Source organism: Ascaphus truei, chromosome 21 (assembly GCF_040206685.1).
Source record: "Ascaphus truei isolate aAscTru1 chromosome 21, aAscTru1.hap1, whole genome shotgun sequence".
Taxonomy (NCBI): Eukaryota; Metazoa; Chordata; class Amphibia; order Anura; family Ascaphidae; genus Ascaphus; species Ascaphus truei.
This window is the reverse complement of record NC_134503.1, coordinates 10157469-10177952: the sequence shown is the minus strand read 5'-3', so window position 1 is coordinate 10177952 and position 20484 is coordinate 10157469. Positions and strand designations below refer to the sequence as shown.

General features: G+C 45.8%; 1 protein-coding gene across 6 annotated transcripts in view; it reads left to right on the top strand.

Annotated features, from left to right (window-relative positions):
• Window positions 1-20484, top strand: part of RXRA (retinoid X receptor alpha) — a 147917-nt gene that overhangs the window by 109852 nt on the left and 17581 nt on the right. For 5 of the 6 annotated variants that reach the window (XM_075578922.1, XM_075578923.1, XM_075578920.1 and 2 more), the window contains 2 exons: window positions 2193-2372; window positions 14923-14979. In XM_075578922.1, coding sequence (XP_075435037.1) covers window positions 2193-2372; window positions 14923-14979 — 237 coding nt within the window. The remainder of the gene's footprint in view (window positions 1-2192; window positions 2373-14922; window positions 14980-20484) is intronic. The other variant, XM_075578921.1, reaches the window with a different exon arrangement.

The window sequence follows — 20484 nt, the reverse complement described above, 5'->3', positions numbered from 1 at the left end:
CTATTGTTGTGAGCTCCTTCAACTTTCTCAGACGTGACCCTCGTCGACTTCGAATGAGGAACAGGGGCGGGATTGGGAGGGGAATGGAAAGTGGAACATCTGCATCAGTGGTTAGCAAGTGCGCGGTGAGCTCTGGGCAGAACGTCTGTACCGTAGACAGGGATTTCCAGAAGTGGCAGAAGTACTTTCTATCTGGAAATCATGGCTGCCAAGAACAGCACAAGCAGGACTGTTGGTATTTAATCTGGAGGTCTGCTTTGGTACCCTCCCAGTAAGCCCCTATGCTAGAATGCAATGGATAAGCCATGTTGTAGATGTGTATTGAATAGGGATACTTTGGTTAGTATGTTTTTAGGTAGGAGATGGAAAACACGGTCATCTGTTACCAGGAGATGTTCCCCCACGGCTTGGCGAAGACGTACCCTTTCGGGGCTTTGCATGAGGCACGGGATGCGAATGAACGTATTTGAATGACCAGTACAGATGGAAATATCTAGCGGGTGGATCTTTAGTCCCTGCTCAGCCGACCCCATAATTTGAATGAATTTACCTCTCCGTAATCACTTTGTTACTGGGGAGGGGGGATAGAGTGCAATACCTCAACCTTCATCATCAAAAGGGTTTCGGATATCACATGCACCCTGAGAGTGAGCGGTACAAACATGCACCCTGAGGGTGAGCGGTACAAACATGCACCCTGAGGGTGAGCGGTACAAACATGCACCCTGAGGGTGAGCGGTACAAACATGCACCCTGAGGGTGAGCGGTACAAACATGCACCCTGAGGGTGAGCGGTACAAACATGCAGACTCACACCCTGGTGGGGCTTGTTTGTTTGCCGCAGGTTTGCAGAGCAGAGCTCTTCGGGGCTGTACGATGCTTTCTGCTGTGCTTTCATGTCTTGTGCTGCAGCATTGCAGTGCTACGTTAAATAGGGATTACCGAATGGGCTGCACTCTTAACTCTATCGCTGCCAAGGGGGCTTGCAAAGCGTTGCAGCCCCCCTCCAACAGCGAGATGGTTAATTGCAGGCCGTTCTTTACACGATGGGCAAGTTGATCAGTTTGGCTAAGGCTGTCTTTTCCTCTGTAATACTATAGGTATATAGGTCTAGGTATAGAGGAATAGACCATATAGCAGGGTCGCAAACTCAGTCCTCAAGGGCCACCAACAGGCCAGGTTTTATGGATATCCCTGCTTCAGCACAGGTGGCTCAGTCTTCGACTGAGTCACTGATTGAGCCACCTCTGCTGAAGCAGGGATATCGGTAAAAGCTGGCCTGTTTGTGGCCCTTGAGGTCTGAGGTTGAGGCCCCTGGCGTATAGTATGTGTACTATATATGGTGTCTGTAATAAAAATGATTGTGCCTGCATCCCCCTTATACAGAACAGTTAGCAGCACGTGTCCATGTATTAGAAGGCGTCACATTCCCGGGATGGGGGATCTTAGCACTCTGCTGCCAGAAATGTAGCTGTAGGGACCATCCGCTAAAGATTCATGGGATGGAGCTATTCATGGAAGGATAACACCTTTTGATTTATTAAAGGAAGACAATGCTATGTGCTCTGTCTTTAACGCCTTTGATACCAGAGGGGCAAGCAACACTCATGGCATGAAGGGGTTAACCGTCCAAAAGACAACTCAAAGCACAAAACAAATACTACAGTGTGTGTGTGTGTGTGTGTGTGTGTGTATGTACACACACACACACACAAATTATAGTGTAAATGCTTCATTGATTTTAATTTGAGGGGTAGCAAGGTGATCAGATCTGCTCTGTGTTCTCCTTGGAGGATAATTGCTGTGCAATGTAATTGAATAGACCTGTACACTCTCTCCTGCATGGAGTCATCACAGAACATTCCACCAGCAGCAAGGAACAATCTCATTATCACCCAATTATAGGTGGCTAAGCTGAGACACACAGAGATAAAGCGATATAGCCCAAGAACACGGTGTGCTGGGTGAATGGAAACCGTGACCTTCTTTGTCCAAGGTCCAACAACTTCATGTTCCCTCCCCCTCCCCCTCTCAGGAAGCGCAGAATAAAGTGATAGTAAAAATAAGCTTGGATAAAAGAGGTCCTTTTGTCACCAGCTCCATCACAACACCGCTTTAATGCTTAACGGGTGACTAACACGATGCCGAACACCGAGGAGGTTAAGTAACCCCTGATTTAACCTCTCTTGCAGGTAAACATTATGGTGTGTACAGCTGTGAAGGCTGCAAGGGGTTTTTCAAGCGGACAGTGCGAAAGGACCTCACGTACACCTGCAGGGATAACAAGGACTGCCTCATTGACAAGCGGCAGCGGAACCGGTGTCAGTACTGCCGATACCAGAAGTGTCTTGCCATGGGCATGAAGAGAGAAGGTAAAGCCGGTGCCTGTTGCTATGTAAATACATGCAGTTCAGTGACAAGAGCCATTGCTTGGCAAAGATTGAGCATATACTGCAGGGCTCTTCAACTGGTGGCTTGCTGGCCAAACCCAGCCCCCAATGGGCTCTGATGTGGCTCTTGGACTCGCTGTCCCTGGTCATTTTATACCAATTGCTTAAGCCTGGGGTTCTCAACTCCAGTCCTCAAGACCCCCTCCAATAAGTCATGTTTTCAGGATATCCCTGCTTCAGCACAGGTGGCTCAACCAGTCCCTGCTTCAGCACAGGTAGCTCAATTAGTGGCCCAGTCAAAGACTGGTAGTGTCAAAGTCTGAGCCACTGACTGAGCCACTTGTGCTGAAGCAGGGATATCTTGAAAACCTGACCTGTTGGGGGTCTTGAGGACTGGAGTTGCAAATCCCTGGCTTAAGCATGGAAGTGCAGTTTTTCACAGTGGAACTCGTAATTTCAGGTCATGTAAATGTATATGGTACAACTGTTTGTAAACGGTGGCAAAATGTATACGTATATTAATTTTGAATGCATAAAAAAAAAAAATTACGCTCGCGGCCCTTCTGCTTTTAAATCTTTTGTAATCCGGACCCTTTTGTAAAATGAGTTGAAGAGCCCTGATGTACTGTGATGACAAGTGTAGTAATGCACCACCCCCCTATACTAACGGATAAAGCGCCATCCCCCTATACTAACTAATAATGCATAAACAGACCCCCACAACATGGTTAAAAAAAATCCCAAAAGCTGAGCATGGCATATACCAGGAGTGTTTGTTACTAGTTCAGGTTCATGGTTTGCTACTTTGAACGGGTTCTACAAACTCTAATAGCTGTAGAGGTGGGATTGGGGTTGGGGAGATGGAAGGCAGCCTCATGGTTGAAGGAGAAATATAAGTATCAGAGAGAATAAGAATGCAGCGCTGAAATCTGATGGGTCCAGTGCTGGTTCTCTTCCGTAGAAATGCACAATGATGGTGACATTCAAGTGCATTTGGATGGCTGTTCAAAAACTGGATGTCCATTTCATGATGAGTTGGGGGTGAAGTTGGTAATACTGTCTCTCAGTGCCAATGACAGGAGAAGTGAGAGACTAATAATGTTGGAACAGCTGTAGGAAGCAGTGTGTATAGTGAGAGTCATTTGCAGTTTAATATAATGGCCAAAGTTTGAACCCCTGCACTGACAGAGGGGCCTGTGACATATTGCAGGATCCTCTGGCAGTGAAAGGATCACCAATGTTTGTACCAATGGGCGATTATTGGCTGCTTTCATTTTGGCTTCAGCAAATGGTACCCTCCCAGTATTGCAGTGTTGGTATAGAATGGGAGAAGCTAGCATCATGGTAAGCGGTTTCATAAGTTGGTGTGAGTTACAGTAGAGGTAAAGCGTTAACCTTTTATAAGGACTTCAGGTAAGTGCAACAATCAATATTGAATCATTTCCGAAGATTCCATAAGCCTTTAATCTCATTGGATACTGGTTGAGCCTTTGCTTAAGGAATATTGGCGTGAGGCATCCAGCATTTTCTCAGTTTTATTGTTAGACTATCTGGTGTCATCCCGTTTTCTCACAGGTTTGTTTAACCACTGTCTGCCTGGTAACCTTGTACATGTTTATGAAGGTCAACTGCAACAGAGAAAATGTGTGTTCTCAGCTTGCATAAAACACAGGCTCCAAAGTGAGATTCCAAGTGGGACTCTACTCACAAATGTCTCAGTGCAGTCTCTTCCATGTATTAAAGAGCAGTGAAGAATGCAAAGTTTCGGGTCTCGTATGGACCTTTCATCACCTGATCACTGCTCCTTAATAAATGGAAGGGACTGCACTAAGAAATCTGTTGGTAGATTCCTGCTTGGTATCTCACTTGAAACTCTGTTTTATTGTGTTTTCAATCTGTCGTGTGCTGGCAACACATCCAGAGTTCGTTTCCCCCAACATATTGTTCCTTCTCAGAAGCATAGCCATGTAGCCAAGTCTCTTGACTCTGAAGTGGGAGACCATTGACTCAGTGAATAAGTAGTTTTTTCTCTCTCGGTATTTTCTATTGTACTGTGAAGTCTTTGGGTTGGTGATTCATTGTCTACCTCTAACATTCTACCTTGTGCTCTAATGTAGAATTAAAAGGCTGAAGCATAGTTATACGGAGGTGGGTAAGCTCTTCCCTCCAAGCCTATTGGGCTCCCTTTCTCATTGTTCTATATTCTTCTTAGGCTGAGGCCATGCTAGGCGCGAGCGCGAGGTCACGCATGCCTGCCGCAGACGCCGTATGTGGCCTGTGGGGCCTGGAGGAGACGCGACCAAGAGAGCTCTAATTCTAATTTGGGGGGCGTGCCTGTGACGTCACGTGCGCAGTTCGCCCTCATTGGCTGAACTGCGAACGTGACCCGGCAAAATCAAAAAATGTTGTCTGCTCTGGGATTGCGAGCACCATCGCTCTTTGTCGCGCACGCGGACGCGCGCTCTATGGCCTGCCTCACGGTGGCACGGCCTTTTGTACGCGGTCGCACTAAACATGGACGCGGCCTTAGTCTTTCTTTTTTGCAGTCCAATAAAAGCATGTTCGTACCCTGATAATGCCTTTGTTTCGTGTGCGTGGTGTTTGCTATGTGCTCAGGCAGATGTTCAGAGCTCTGAATGAGGATGATATCCCCGGGAGGAGGGTAGGGACTGTCTCCACTTAAATGCTTGATAGCATCCAGAGACTGCGCTTCTCTTAATAATGTGCTAAATAAATGCATCATAGGTTATTCAAGGTCACAGACGGGCCCTATGATGTCAGTGACGTAAAGTGGTTCAGATTTATGTATACCGATGTACTCTGAACATAATGCATGCATCAACCATGTTTAGATGAATAATACAGAAGTAAGCAGCGCACAGCCAATGGAGCCAGGCAAGATGATGGTAAAAAAATATATAATTTTTATTGTTCCATCCTAAAAAAAGGAGGTCTAGGAACCCTCCTACACGTTTCACACCTTTTGGGTGCTTTATCAAGCTATCAACCATGTTTATGCTGAATGTGCCTGAAATAAGTTGCCCCTCTAGTACTGTAGGTTTTTTTTGTTGAGATTTCCTGGATTTAATGCCATTTCCAGGGAAGGATCCCTCGGTATATCAATATCAAGTAATAGATCAATATTTTGGAGGCTTCAACAGTGAAGTTATTAAAACCAGTTGAAGCATCTTAACACTCTAAGCAAGTCCTGTTTTTGTTGTGTGATAGATCTGGGTTTTCAGTAGCTACTTGGATATTGGAAAGAAAATAGCCCGATTTTCTTCGCATACGTGAGGAGGTACTGTATAGGACAAAGTGAAGCCACTGAGATACACTGAGACACGCCATGTGGCTAAGGCAGCAGTGCGCAAACTGGGGGGGGGGCGGGAGAATTTCTAGGAGGGGCGCAGCGGTTACAGAAGCCCGTGCTCTTCCCCACGGCATTTAAATTAAATGGCGGGGGGAGGCGTGAGGCCTTTGTAACTTGCTTACCTGCTACCAGCCGGGTCTTCGGCGATGCGTCGCCATGGCAACATGCGTCAAATTACGTGGTGGGGTCACGTGACGTCACATGACCCGCGACGTCAGTTGACGCCGAGCCATTGGGAGAGGGGGGCGTGAAGGCTGCGGCTCCCGGGAAGGGGGCGCAGCTCCAGGATTTTGCGCACCCCTGGGCTAAGGCAATTTGCATGAGATTTTGCAATAAAAGTGGAACCAGTACCCGCCATGTGAATAAAATAACTTTCCAAGCTTTCACAGGGGAAATATATATTATTGCACACAAAGGGCTACCAACCGGTTGTGTCATATAAAGAAATTTGTTGACATTTAGCAGCCTTGGTGGTTTCAAAATAACGTAAATGATCCAACAATATATTCTTCTGTTTATCCAAGAAAATGAACTAAAACATGCATGAAGCCTGACGTCTGTGTGAGGAGTTGTGCTTAAAAAGATGTACAATTACTATCAGGATTCTACATTGTATACTGTAACGCGTTGCTCTGCAAACCACTGCAGCCCCCCCCCCCCCCCCCCGCCACCTTGAAAGGGTTAAATAGCTTATTACTTTAAATCAGGGGTGGCCAACTCCAGTCCTCAAGGGCCACCAACAGGTCAGGTTTTCAGGCTGTCCCGCCTTCAGCGCAGGTGGATCAATCAGTGGCTCAGTGACTTTGACTCAGTCTTTGACTGAGCCACTGATTGATCCACCTGCGCTGAAGCCGGGACAGCATGAAAACCTGACCTGTTGGTGGCCCTTGAGGACTGGAGTTGGCCACTCCTAGCATATGTGGTGCATTTTTAACATGCTGCTTTTTTGTTGTTGCAAGTTCTGTATTGTGTGTTTGCTGCACACAGCGCAAAGTGATTTACAAGGGTACACTGAATATTTCCAGAAGAAAAAGCAGAGATGAAACTGCTTGGCTCCCCAGTGCTGTTAAAACTGCACCTGCCAGCAGCACTAAAACAACAACCTACAAATTGGTTTTATGAGCATATACACAGGACTTCCAGCAAATTCCCCATGCCTGTCAAGCAGATACATTTCTACCCCCTCCGGCAAATCCATTCCTGTCACCAACGCAAAGGAAAACTCTATTACTGGAGCATCGCAGGGACAATATGACTTGTTCCACTGGCCCCAAATGATGTAGGGAAATCATTACACCGCTCAGAGGATCAATACAGCCAGGGCTGTGCCGTGAAGCAGGGCCCACGGCACAAACCACAGGGTACAGAACACAGAGCATAGGGCGTAGAACACAGGGCGCAGAACACAGGGCACAGAACACAGGGCACACGGCACAGAACACAGGGCATAGGGCACAGAACATAGGGCGCAGAACACAGGGCGCAGAACACAGGGCATAGGGCACAGAACACAAGGCACAGGGTGCAGAACACAGGGCACACGGCACAGAACACAGGGTACAGAACACAGACCATAGGGCGCAGAACACAGGGCGCAGAACACAGGGCATCGGGCACAGAACACAGGGCACAGGGCGCAGAACACAGGGCACACGGCACAGACCACAGGGTACAGAACACAGAGCATAGGGCGCAGAACACAGGGCACAGAACACAGGGCATAGGGCGCAGAACACAGGGCACAGAACACAGGGCATAGGGCGCAGAACACAGGGCGCACACGGCACAGAACACAGGGCACACGGCACAGAACACAGGGTGCACACGGCACAGAACACAGGGCACACGGCACAGAATACAGGGACAGGCTTGGGGAAACTTTACAGGAGGATTCCTATTTGTTGTTGTTCTGTTTCCGATCCCTTTGTTATTGGGGAATCATTTACAATACACTTTGTCAAGGAAATGACACAGCACAATTGGGTAGTAATGGCAAGTACAGTATAAGGGAGAAGGAGCGGCTCAGTGAGTAACGACACTGACTCTGTAAGCACTGACGCCGAGTTTGAATCAGGGGAACTTAATCTCCCTGTGCCTCAGGCACCAAAATCATAGATTGTAAGCTCCACGGGGCAGGGACCTGTGCCGGTAACATTCCTATGTGCTGCGTACCGCACACTATATACTTATGAAGTGCTTTGAGTCCCATTGGTAGAAAAGTGATATATAAAATAAAGTTTATTATTATATATATTTTTTTTAAATGAAGTAGTGATTAACAATTTGCCAGTAGATATAAGGTTTCAGAAATTGTCTTCTAAAAGAAATTTGGGTAAACATCATAAAAACCCTCTGATGGTTACCATGGAAACATTAAGGGACCAATCCAGGCTTATCCCTACATGTGTTTTTTTATTTTTTATTTTAAATAAATCAGTTCTGCAGTATGATACTTTCTGCATTTTTTTTTTTTAATTCAACTCAATGTAATTTTTTTTAATGAGTTTTAATATACTGAGTATCTTGATTTCTATAGCAGGCTTTAGCCCACCTCTCCAGCAGTGCAAGATCTTTGTAACACTTTCCTGCTTGTGATAAATTGTTGCCGATGTCCCCAGCAGTTTGAGCTGCAAACTGCAACAATAGATAATGTTACCTTAATAATATAAGAATACATTGTAGCTGCTGAGTTACACTGACTGATCAAGGATTGATTGGAACAGTCATTTAGTGAACCCTGGAAGCAGGATCTTTGCTGTTCGATTACGGGAGAACTAATCGACCGGCAGCTTAGGTAATTATTTTTCAATAAATGTAATCAAATGCTGCATATATTAAAACAAAAAAATATATAGCTCAGGGGTGGCCAACTCCAATCCACAAGGGCCACTAGCAGGTCAGGTGTTCAGGATATCCCTGCTTCAGCACAGGTGGTGGCTTAGTCATTCTGACTGAGCCACTGATTGAGCCACCTGTGCTGAAGCAGGGATATCCCTGGTCTGTTGGTGGCCCTTGAGGACTGGAGTTGACCACGACTGTGTTAGCTGATATTGCCAGTGGGGGATATTTATACAGAGGGGTTACCCAGAGAAACCATTAGGTTACCCCACGGGCAAAGCACAATGTTATCGGGAGTATTTTAGGGAACCAGAGTACCTGTTTGTATTTTATTCACATACTGAGGAAGTGGCGGTAAGTTTAGAACGTCTCTCTCAGTTTCTGTTTTCATAACATAAATATTGTATAAATCTTTCTATAATCACATCTTCAGAACATGGAGCACCGCTCCAAGGTTTATTTCACTTGAAGTGGGGGCTCGGGAGATAAAACGGCACTATTTTTAGCTGCGGGAACCTTCAGTTCCCGAGATACTTGCGCTTCTAGTTACTGGTGTTTTCTGCTCCCATTCGGGAATTTAAAATGGCCGCCACATCAGTTTGGCCCCCGAGGGGCAATATGAAGCTGCAACATGATCAGGGTGTATGGGCCTATTGGATGACTTCGGTGGCCATCTTGGAATTTCCAGGAAGTTTTCCGGCAAAGAAAACTAATATCTCGAGAGGGTCCCCACAGCCAAAAATAGTGCCGTTCAGCTCCGTATAACTCTGTCCCTAAGTCTGTAAGAAACCAATAGTGAAAATGAGGCGAGCGCCTTTGCTACTTTTAACCACTGGATTTACTAAATACAGTTTAACCGGATGGGGTTCTTTGCTTTTATAAATACGTTGCTGCTTCTCTCTTGATAAGCGGACCCCCCTCCCCCATCTTCTTAACCCATTTGATAAGCTTGGAAACCTTCCTATCTTTAAGGGGGTAATTCATTTAGGGTGCGGTAATGCCAATTCGGCACAAGTATTGACTTGAATGGGAGATTCCATGCAGTAGTTTTGAGTTTGCAATATCGGACCTAAATAAGCGACCCCTGAGCGCTGTTTCACAGGGTGGGAATGATGTGATTTCATGCTTTGTTAGTGCGAGTTTAAACACACAGATCATTCATTGATACACAGTAGCCAGGGGTAGGCAGACTGATGTACTTGTGTCCATTGGCCCTATGAGAAGGGAAAATAATGATGCCCCCTCCAGCCTCGGAGAGGATGCTAGTCCCCATAAATCTAGCTTTTATCTTCCTATTGACACAATGTTGTCATTACACAAGACACAACAGCTGTTCTAGCAGATTAAGCCAAGGATTCATTGCTTTTTTAGCACATAATTTAACTTCCGTCCCAGAGCAATTAGCAGGGCTAGGTGGCAGTAGACACCTCATGTTTCCTTTGGTGCTTTGAATGATACATTTTGGTTACTCAGGACACTTCATTTCCACTCTCTCCAATGGGTAACAAAGCCGTTATTTGCAGAGAATAATCTCGCCACGTACTTATTTCTTTCAACTCCTTCACTGCCCTGTGTTTATGGAGCATTTTACACTAAAGATATGTACCAGAGTCGGCTCCTTGTGACCTTGAGCCCTTTATCTCCCTGTGCCTCAGGCACCAAAAACATAGATTGTAAGCTCCACGGGGCAGGGACCTGTGCCTGCAAAATGTCTCTGTAATGCGCTACGTAAAACTAGCAGCGCTATACAAGAACATGCTATTATTATTAAAAAAAAAAAAAAGCACAGACACAAGTGCAGGAGAATTATACAGTAATACAAAATGTTCCTTTAACACATCCCAAAATAAATACATGCTTTTGGTGATGTTTCTTAGGGATGTGCTAAAGGTACTTTTTCCAATCGGTGGTTTCCCCAGATATTGGAGACATTCAGACAGCCATGTATCTATATGGTAATTTGCTGGACTTGTGCTGTCCATGTCTTCTTTTGACATTACCTCCCTGCGTCGCATACACTAACTGTAGATTGTAAGCTCTTTAGACGAGCCTCTTGGCATGGTGAGTTGGAGGGAGCATTTGGTCAGTGATAGCTTCCCATCAGAACAGGAGGAGATCCTGGAACATTGCACAGTGACAGCTCTGTTCTCAGCTGTAATTGTAAGGCACAGAGCCCAGGCTTACTTGTCCAGAGTATTGGGGCCTGTATGGGTGGATGGATATATTCTCTTACAGCAGAGGACCCTTAACCCTTTCCTATCTTCCCAATGCCGCACAATGCTTTGCAAGGGGCATTCAGTGATAATTAGGTGCTGTATTTATTAAAGAGATCGAGGTAACACTTTTTGGGAGTTTGTTTTCCAAACAAGACTATTTCTTCAGCAAGCTCTTCATCCATCTTAATATAGGAAACACTTTGAAATCTTAAGAAGCATCTAACACAGGAGGGGCCAACTCCAGTCCTTGAGGGCCACCAACAGGTCAGGTTTTAAGGATATCCCTGCTTCAGCACAGGTGGCTCAGTCAATGACTGAGCCATCTGTGCTGAAGCGGGGTATCCGTAAAGCCTGAGCTGTTGGTGGCCCTTGAAGACTGGAGTTGGCCGCCCCTGATCTAACAGGGAATGCTTCACTTTTACCCTGTGAGTGCCAGAGGGTCAGATGCATAACCCTTTGGCATGGAAGGGGATACCAACAGATACCAAATAAATATGATGATGCAACCTATAGTGTATGAATAAAAACAGTTTATTATATATTTATATATTATGGTTTATTTGTAAAGCGCCAACATATGGTGCAGCTCGGTACAGAGATTTGATCGTTACATACATATTACAGTATTATATATGATAACAAACAGTGTTTTTATTCAATATTGGGCCCCGTGGTGCTGTATTCATACACCATTGCATGCATCATCATATTCCCTTTGTAACTGTTGACAAATAGGAGTGGTGCTCCTTGATGGCGATTTTCCACGTCGGATTAAAGAGCGTGTGGCAGCTCATCGCATAATAGGTTACCTTTTCCGCCCTGCACAATAACGCTCAGTCGAGCAGCCAATGGGTTAAGGAACCTTGATGTCGGGGTCGTTGTGCTGGTGGCAGTGTAAGAGAAGTGAAGATCAGATAAAATAAGCAGGAAGCTGCAGAGAGGAGCCCTTTCCCAGGCTCTCTCCAGCCTCCCTGGGAGGTCTGTGGATGAGAACCCTCTCTGGTTTCTGTGATTTCCTCAAGCTGGGATTTGCTGGCTGCTCTCCTAAGCAAAGTGTCTCAACCTCAACGCAGAGCGACTCGAGACCGTCTCCTGTGCAGTTCTATGCCGGGATTAAAAGTGCCCTAGTCAGAGAGTCTATGGATCATCACTACTTTTTATTATTAATATTCCCTTGCACATATATCTCAAGAGAAAGTTTATATACACAATCATCTTTTGGAAACTTGTAGCAAGCACCTTGTTTCCAAATGGCAATATCCCGTTCTGCAGCAGCGAGGGTGAATCCTGCATGTAATGTACTTTAAATGCAGGTTAGCGTCATCTCAGATCTTAAGGTTTCTAACACTCAGTCCCATCAAGGCCAACTTATTTTCCTTTTTACGTGTTTTGAAAAGCAGATCATGCAGAGTTTAATGGTATTACTGTATTCCTTATTAAATCCAGCCTTGTTAAGGAGAGTATGGCTCCTTAACGTAGGCAGGGACTGAAATATATGGCCGTCTGCTGGGACTCGGGAAAGTACTTAACTCTTTCCGGGTCAGAGGTCACTCTGGCACCAAAATATTTAATGGTAGACTCATTGCGCACTTTAAAGATATAATCAATAACATCTTCAACTTCTTCAAATAACCCAATCATCTTCCTTTACCAACTCCCCTTATTGCTCGGGGATGCATATTTCAGCGTGCAAAATATATTTACATATTGGCACAATACATCGGGATGCATTTGTATTATATGTCCTGGTAACCCTGCCCCTGTAGTGCACGCGCACTTTGATTATTGGATAAGTGCAGGTAATGTTGTCCCTGCAGCCAGCCCTTGCTTTAAGTATATATGTGGGGTGTATATTAAGTGCAGTTTGGTTTGTCCCTGCAGTTATGGATTTGCTGTTAGTTATTAGTTATTAGTGCTAGTCCTTTCATCCGTGCACCATATGTTGGCTCTTCAACTAGTTCTCCAAAGGGGTCAGATCACAAAACATTTAGGCGTAAAAGGGGCCACCACAAGCTGATTGTAATGTCACTTTAGATGCATTTAAAGACTTGAAATGTGTTCTATTTTAACATTTAGCAACGATGTCTAACATTTCTACCATCTTCCTTTACATGAACTTACCCTACAAGGGAGTTTCAGTGTGACAAATGACCCATAGCTGCTTAAGCAACTAGCATGAAGCTGGCAGGAGCAGAGTCCAAAGGCCACATCAGCTACCTTCACAGGGCCACAGTTGGCCCACCAGGCGCCAGCTAAAGAGCCCTGCTCTATAGTATTCTACATGTAGGTAGTGTTTTTACTGCTACAACTGGTACATGCCAAACATTGAAGAACAACCCTTAAAGTAGCAATATCCCTGTAACTCCAGCTGTATTATAGGCATAGGGAGCTCTTCTTGTAGGTCATCTTGTAGCAGCCGTGTTGGTTTATTATAAGCACTGAGACTCCGACACATCCCTATATTGTACATCACTGCATAAGATACCACACTGAGGAAGCCGTTTGTTGTTCCATCACGAGCTTGAGGAGCAGCTAAGAACATTTTGGTTTCTGGCCAAGTCACATGCGTGGAAGGAGGACTAGAAGTCGGTTGTATTTCGGAGGATAGCTTCAGCATGAAAAAGGGAAATGCTGTTTAAATGTACTAGTGCTCCGTGAAACCGCGCCAGGCCATGGCTGCAGAAATATCTGCACCAATAGAACGCCAATGTGGCTCTCTAAACCTGAAGAGGTCACATTTGTAATTCCCACGCAGGTCACACTGTCCATTCAAGAGGTTTTCAGAAGCTCCTCCCATCTAACTGCTCGGATAAACACTCGTGGTAGCAGAGGGGTTAATTGGAATTCACTTTCTTCAGAAACAAATCAAACAAACGCTCGCTCTCCTGCCCCAGGGGGAATATATAGAACTTCCCACTTTTAGTAGCACAGGTAAGGGATTAATGCAGGGGTGCTCAACTCTAGTCCTCAAGCCCCCCACCCCAACGGGTCAGATTTTCAGGATATCCCAGCTTTAGCACAGGTATCTCAATCAGTCCCTGCTTCAGCACAGGTGGCTCAATCAGTCCCTGCTTCAGCACAGGTGGCTCAATCAGAGGCTCGGTCTTTGACTGCACCACATGTGCTGAAGCTGGGATATCCTGAAAACCTGAATTGTTGGGGGGGAGGGGGGTTAGGACTGGAGTTGAGCCCCCCTGGATTAATGAACTCAAATGAATGGATTTACACAAAATCCTAGTTTCTACACAGTTACACAATTCCATCGGATAAAACATCCCATTTCCTCACACTATATTGAAGTGGTTAATATGGGCGTATTCCTTCCAGTGCATGAATAGTTGAACGCCTTGCACTGCAGGACACACACACACACACACACACACACACACACACACACACACACACACACACACACACACACACACACACACACACACACACACACACACACACACACACACACACACACACACAGTTAATCAAGCTTTCTCCTTCCTTTAACTCTCCCATGATCCATTCAGCACGAGAAGAGTTAACCTTATTTTTCAGTACTGCAGAAAAGAACAGATTTCCCTGCAGCAGTAAAGCGAAACCTATGGGGGCTATGTACCAGAGGAAGCTTGCAGAACAATTCAAGCTAACAGCATCCTTCTTATTTTTGCATCAGTGTACCAGGCTCTTTGCTCCAGTTTTACCCACCATGCATCAGCTTGTGATTTGGGGCGTGTCAGTGGGAGGAGTTAGGAGAGGAGTCCCACGATGCACAGAATACAAAGAGCGTGTCTGTGTGTTACTTTCAATCTGTGTCAACATGGCCGCCAAATTTAAGGTGGCGCAGCGTTCTGGCGTCCAACAATCCGCAAGGAATAATTGACGCAACTCTGCGGTGCAATCCGTTAAAACACCCTCCTCCCTGCCTCAATATTGCCTTAATCCACTGTGCCCTCCCCCCTCCACCCCCCACCTTTTCCCGTAGCTATCCCCAAGAGCCGAGTAATTAATAGATCAGGTTGCCATACCATTAAATACAAGAACGTCATTGACTTAATGCTGTGCATACAGCAGAGGAAGAGATATAATAATTGTTGTAAATTTTATTCTGTTACAGGGATGGAGCACCATCCATCCCAGCATACAAGAGATCTGCGAAGTGAGGCGGAACAAGGTATTTTCCATGGCAGTTGCCTTGTAGCTATACACCGTTATTATTGATAAAGTGAGAGCATTGCCTCTCTCTTTAAGATCCTGTATGATTATATTATGCCCTAACAGTCATATTTTTTTTTTTCTATAACATTGTCTGAAAGGCCAAAATGCATCCAAGAGCGCAGCTACTTGTTTCACACAGTAATTGAGCACGCTGTCCCTTTTTTAGCTTCCACAATTGATTGTAAAACGGCAGTCTCCCTAAAGATTAACACTCAAGGCGGATTTGGGGCTTCTTGGTGGCTGGTTCTGCTTGTGATGGTAAATACAGAGTAGGATTAAGTGTGCTGTTAGAGTAGAGTGAATATGCAATGCGTTTAAAACATCAGCAAGCATAGCCAATCCCTGCCCCGAGGAGCTTACACTCTAATTTGTAGGAGTGATACAGTGAGTTTCCCAAGGTAACACAGAGCTGGAATTGGATCCCAAACCCACTTCCAAGGTGCATGTGTTAATATCAAGGCTTCTCTTGCCACACGGTCACAGAAGGTTGTGATACCTCTCATTGGATCAACAAGAGCATTCTTCAGATGCTACAACGTGAGCGTTATAAGGCAACAAAAGCCTCTTATCCAGGTGACAAAGGTACCTTTGTACTATCACTTTTATAACCTTTGTGTAATGCCAGCAACATATACATTGATTGGCAAAATTAGCTTATTGAAAGTACAAAGGTTAGAGAAGATGATTACAGGATATAAGCACCAGGCACAGTAATGTGAGGTAGGGCAGGACAAAACCATGGCCGAAGAGGTAGCAGTTGTGTGGAAGACATACAGTACAGAGAGACAGGAGGAGTAAATGCATGGTAGGCCCTTGGCCATTGGAGAGTGATTTGTACGGCAAAGTGGGCGAGTACTATAGGTGTGTTTGGTGAACTCATCCAAGATTTTATAATGGCACCTTGGGAGTCTTGGTTTTCTGACAAGACATATGGATGAACAGGTAGAGTGGTTAGGGAAAACCGATTGGTAATGTGTTCCAGTGATAGGTTTGGAGCCATATGAGAGCAGTAGACACCAAAGGAGCAGAAAGTAGATGGCCTGGGCCAGAGCATGAGCGGAGGGAATAATAGTGTAGCGTATTCATGGACAGGAGGAGAACAAATGAATATGAAGCCTATAGCGTGCTTTCACTGGGAGTGATGGGGGCTGGATCACGGTCAGGGTGACATGGCCTTAACAGCAGCGTTTCTACAATTGCAAGCTCATGTGCATCAGTGTATATGTGTAGTGTGCACCACTAGTAAATAATCACGTTTTCCCATTTACCAATACATCTTCTTCACTCTACTGTCCAACTCTGACATAATGCCGATCTCCCTTCATGCCCCATTAGCTGCTCCGCTGCTGGAGCTGCCCGAGAAGCACTGCAGCACCAACGTGTTGCTGACACCTTTGGTAGTAGAGGGATTAACACTGTACCTCTCTATGCACGCCCCACATGTGCACGAAATTGCCTTACACAGAGGGAGCACTGCGTTCATATTCCCCATCATGACTTTCCTCTCTCTCGAGATAATGGCGTTTTTCATAGATCCTGGTTATTCCCACGTTGGGTGGTGCATTGGTAGCAAGGTGGATTAGAGAGTAAAAAGGAACCATATTAGTACATTTATACAGGTATTCCGTATCACACTATACAGTGGAGCACATTTATCCTAAGGGAGGAGGTGGGCTCACACACACACACCTGTATGATTCTCTCTTGTACACCATAGTGATATTACCCATTCACTGCCCATTTATCCTGCGAGTCTGTTGTCTTGGTAATATCCTTGTCGCTATCTTTTCAAGGCCGACTGTGGTTAAAGCGGCAGCCTCTCCTGTATGTTCATTGTGGGGCTTTTCTGCCTGCTAGCAAGCTGTATTTCTACTCTCTCATACACGGTATATAAGTTTGTACACATCTCTATGCAGTGTTTTTCATGGAATGAATGGGTTTTAAAGGCACTATCAGATACGTGTTATGTTCAAGTTGTGAATATTTTTTGCATAAATCCCCTGTTAATGCATGTAGTGCTATATTAACCCCTTCATTGCAAAGCAATGTGTTGCAGGCCCCTCTGGCCGTGAAGGGGTTAATACACCATTGTCACAATACATATCGGAGATTGAACGCATTGAAGCCTGTTATTTCTGCTAATGACCTTGTCACTAACTCTAGAAGGCCAGATATGTTTAAATATTCGTCTAACACCCGAAAAAATGATGTGGGAACAGCTGGAAATTCAGGGCTGCAAATCCAGTGATAGAATTCATTTAGTACAATCCCAAAGTGCGGGGGAACAGTTTCAGGCAAGGAGAATCCTGCTTGTGCAGCCACGGAGAATCCTGCTTGTGCAGCCACGGAGAATCCTGCTCGTGCAGCCACGGAGAATCCTGCTTGTGCAGCCACAGAGAATCCTGCTTGTGCAGCCACGGAGAATCCTGCTTGTGCAGCCACGGAGAGTCCTGCTTGTGCAGCCACGGAGAGTCCTGCTTGTGCAGCCACGGAGAGTCCTGCTTGTGCAGCCACGGAGAGTCCTGCTTGTGCAGCCACGGAGAGTCCTGCTTGTGCAGCCACGGAGAGTCCTGCTTGTGCAGCCACGGAGAGTCCTGCTTGTGCAGCCACGGAGAGTCCTGCTTGTGCAGCCACGGAGAGTCCTGCTTGTGCAGCCACGGAGAGTCCTGCTTGTGCAGCCACGGAGAGTCCTGCTTGTTCAGCCACTGAGAATCCTGCTTGTGTAGCCATGGAGAATCCTGCTCGTTCAGCCACGGAGAATCCTGCTTGTGCAGCCACGGAGAATCCTGCTTGTGCAGCCAACACAGCACAGACAACCACATTCCTCTAAGTGCCGGTCTCCTCTAGGACAGAGATACAAAGTAAAGCTCCACTCACACGTTCCTAATGCAATTCTCCATTTAATGTGACCGCCAAGAACAGTGGAAAGACAGCGTTTCAGGTCCCATACAGACCTTTCATCAAGGTCATTCAGGAATTCATTTAGTGTAGGTGTGGCCAACTCCAGGCCTCAAGGGCCACCAACAGGTCAGGTTTTCAGGCTATCCCTGTTTCAGCACAGGTGGCTCAATCAGTGGCTCAGTCAAAGACTGAGCCACTGATTGAGCCACCTGTGCTGAAGCTGGGACTGATTGGGACACCTGTACTGAAGCAGGGATATCCTAAAAACCTGACCTGTTGTGGCCCTCGAGGACTGGAGTTGCCCACCCTTGGTACAGTGTGATTGTGAGACATTTGTGAAATGCAAATCATTGCGCGTGTTCCATTTGGTGTTAGTTTAGCTTTTTCAGGTTGGCTTAAGCTCTGCACGTCAGTCATGTGAGGGAACCGCTGGGTGTCACAGTCAGACATTGGTTGCGTGAAAGACCCTCTCTTCTTACAGGTCACCAATGCCAGTCACATTTTTGTCTGATGTGCTCCATTGAGAGAGGGAGGAAGTGAAGCATCTGAAACAGGAAGTGGTTCTTGCTGCTGTGGCGCTGAGGGTTTTTCTCTAGTGGTTCGCATGCTGACCGCATTCTCTCGTGTGAGGAGGGGGAGAAGGGGAGAGGGACCCAATAAGGGACCTTCTTTTGTAACCTGCGGTTTCTGAGCGTGACTATGGCGCTGGACATACGGCGCCGACATGTCGACTCACTAGCTGGCTACACGAAACAAACCTCGCGTAGCTTCACCTCTCGGATACTGTTGGGAAAATAAGGCAATAACAGGGGATTAACCCGTTCACTGCCAGCGGGGGGCCTGCCGCGAACGCCCTCCTTTCCAGTGCATTGCAGGCTCCCCGGTAGCAAAATGGTTAATACATCAATTTTTCCACGTTCTTAAATAGTCCTTATGTATGAAGGGAGCGAGTACTCTGCTCAATAAACATTGGCCAATTACACTGGTTGGAGGCCGAGTCCCTGAAAGGGTTAAGTCTCCATTTGCCCCTGAATATTATTTGAAGGTGCTTAGGCAGGTGACATTTCCGACTCCCACGTCCCATTCCTTTAAAGGACCAGTACCTCCTGCAGTGCCATCTTTAATATAAACAATTGCCACATTTTCTAAACACTGACGTGAGTATTTTTTTTTAATAATGTTTTACATTTGTAAACTTTTAATATCTTACTAGTGACTAAATGCACTGGAGGGTATTTTCTTATTTATAGTATTGACGTGTGATATGTAGGGGGAAGTTCTCGTACATACAGGCAAATTGTTAAGCCAAATGACTTTATTACGTGTTTGTTTTGAGTGCTTCAGTCATGACACCATCAGCAAAAGAGTTCAAGGAGGTACAGCAACAACGCAGAGATAAGAGCACAAGTACAGAACACCTCACAAAACATTGGCCTGTTATTCTTTTCCACAAGGAACAAACAATCTTACACCATTTATCACCCTTGAGATAAAAGTTACATACTATGTAACTGTATGTAACGTTGAACTCAAGTTGATTAGCTGTAAGAAGAAGCTGTTTCCCCTGCTCTGCGGAACTGTCCCTTTAATGGGAACGTACTTCTGTAACATCGCAGAGGGTAGATTTGGGAAGTCTCATTTGTCAGTGATTAAAGCAGCTGCCCACATGCTACTTGTGCTTTAATAATATCCTCTAACTTCAGCTTGCATCATGAGCTACAGGCTTTGGGCTCTGCAAATCCCCAGTGCTTCCCAGTCCATACAAAGAACTATACCCTCAGACTGTACATTGCCAGGCGGCATTAACACTGTGATTGCTGGACGCCCGTCACATCTGATAGGCAGCGAGAGGGGATTTGGCCGGTTATCATTAGGGTTCTGCAGCGATCTAACCAGGCTAGTTCCTGACCCTGCGAGGCAGCATCTGAAAGGAATTCCCTTTGGCGTTCTTTGCCGCCGGGCAGGATCTCAATGTTCTGTGCAGCGTGGCCGTGTGCCAGGGCCCTGCCTTAGCCACATTCCTCACGTGCCTGCAGTGACGCTGCCAGAGTCTACAGGAAGGGCTAGTCCTCTGTAGCAAAGTCGCAGTTTATGGCAAAGCTGAGAGCCAGTTTGTGCCGCAGTGTATGAAAGGGGGAGACCCTCCCAAGAGGCACAAGGATGGGAGAAGTTTATGCATGGCTATAGCATGCCGAGCAGTTCACGTGTTGCTGTATAAAGATGAGAGCCATGTGACGTGGCGCTGTACAAAGAGGTTTGCGTGGTCCTAGGAGAGCAGTTTCTCCTGTGCTGTGTATTGCATAACGATGGAGTACTGTACAGCGTACACTACTCAACATCACTGCTCTCATTTGGTACAAAGTCAGTACGAGCTTGCACAAGGGCAAATGAGTAGTGAAAAAATAATCATTATTTGAGACAAAACATTAAAAATCTATATATATTTTTACATTTTTTTACAACTTCCATTGTGACCTTTGCACAACAACAACACAAATCCTAGGGTGTCTTGAACTCTAGTAGTTGATTTACCATCAGATATCTTTGCTGTAGAGAGCAC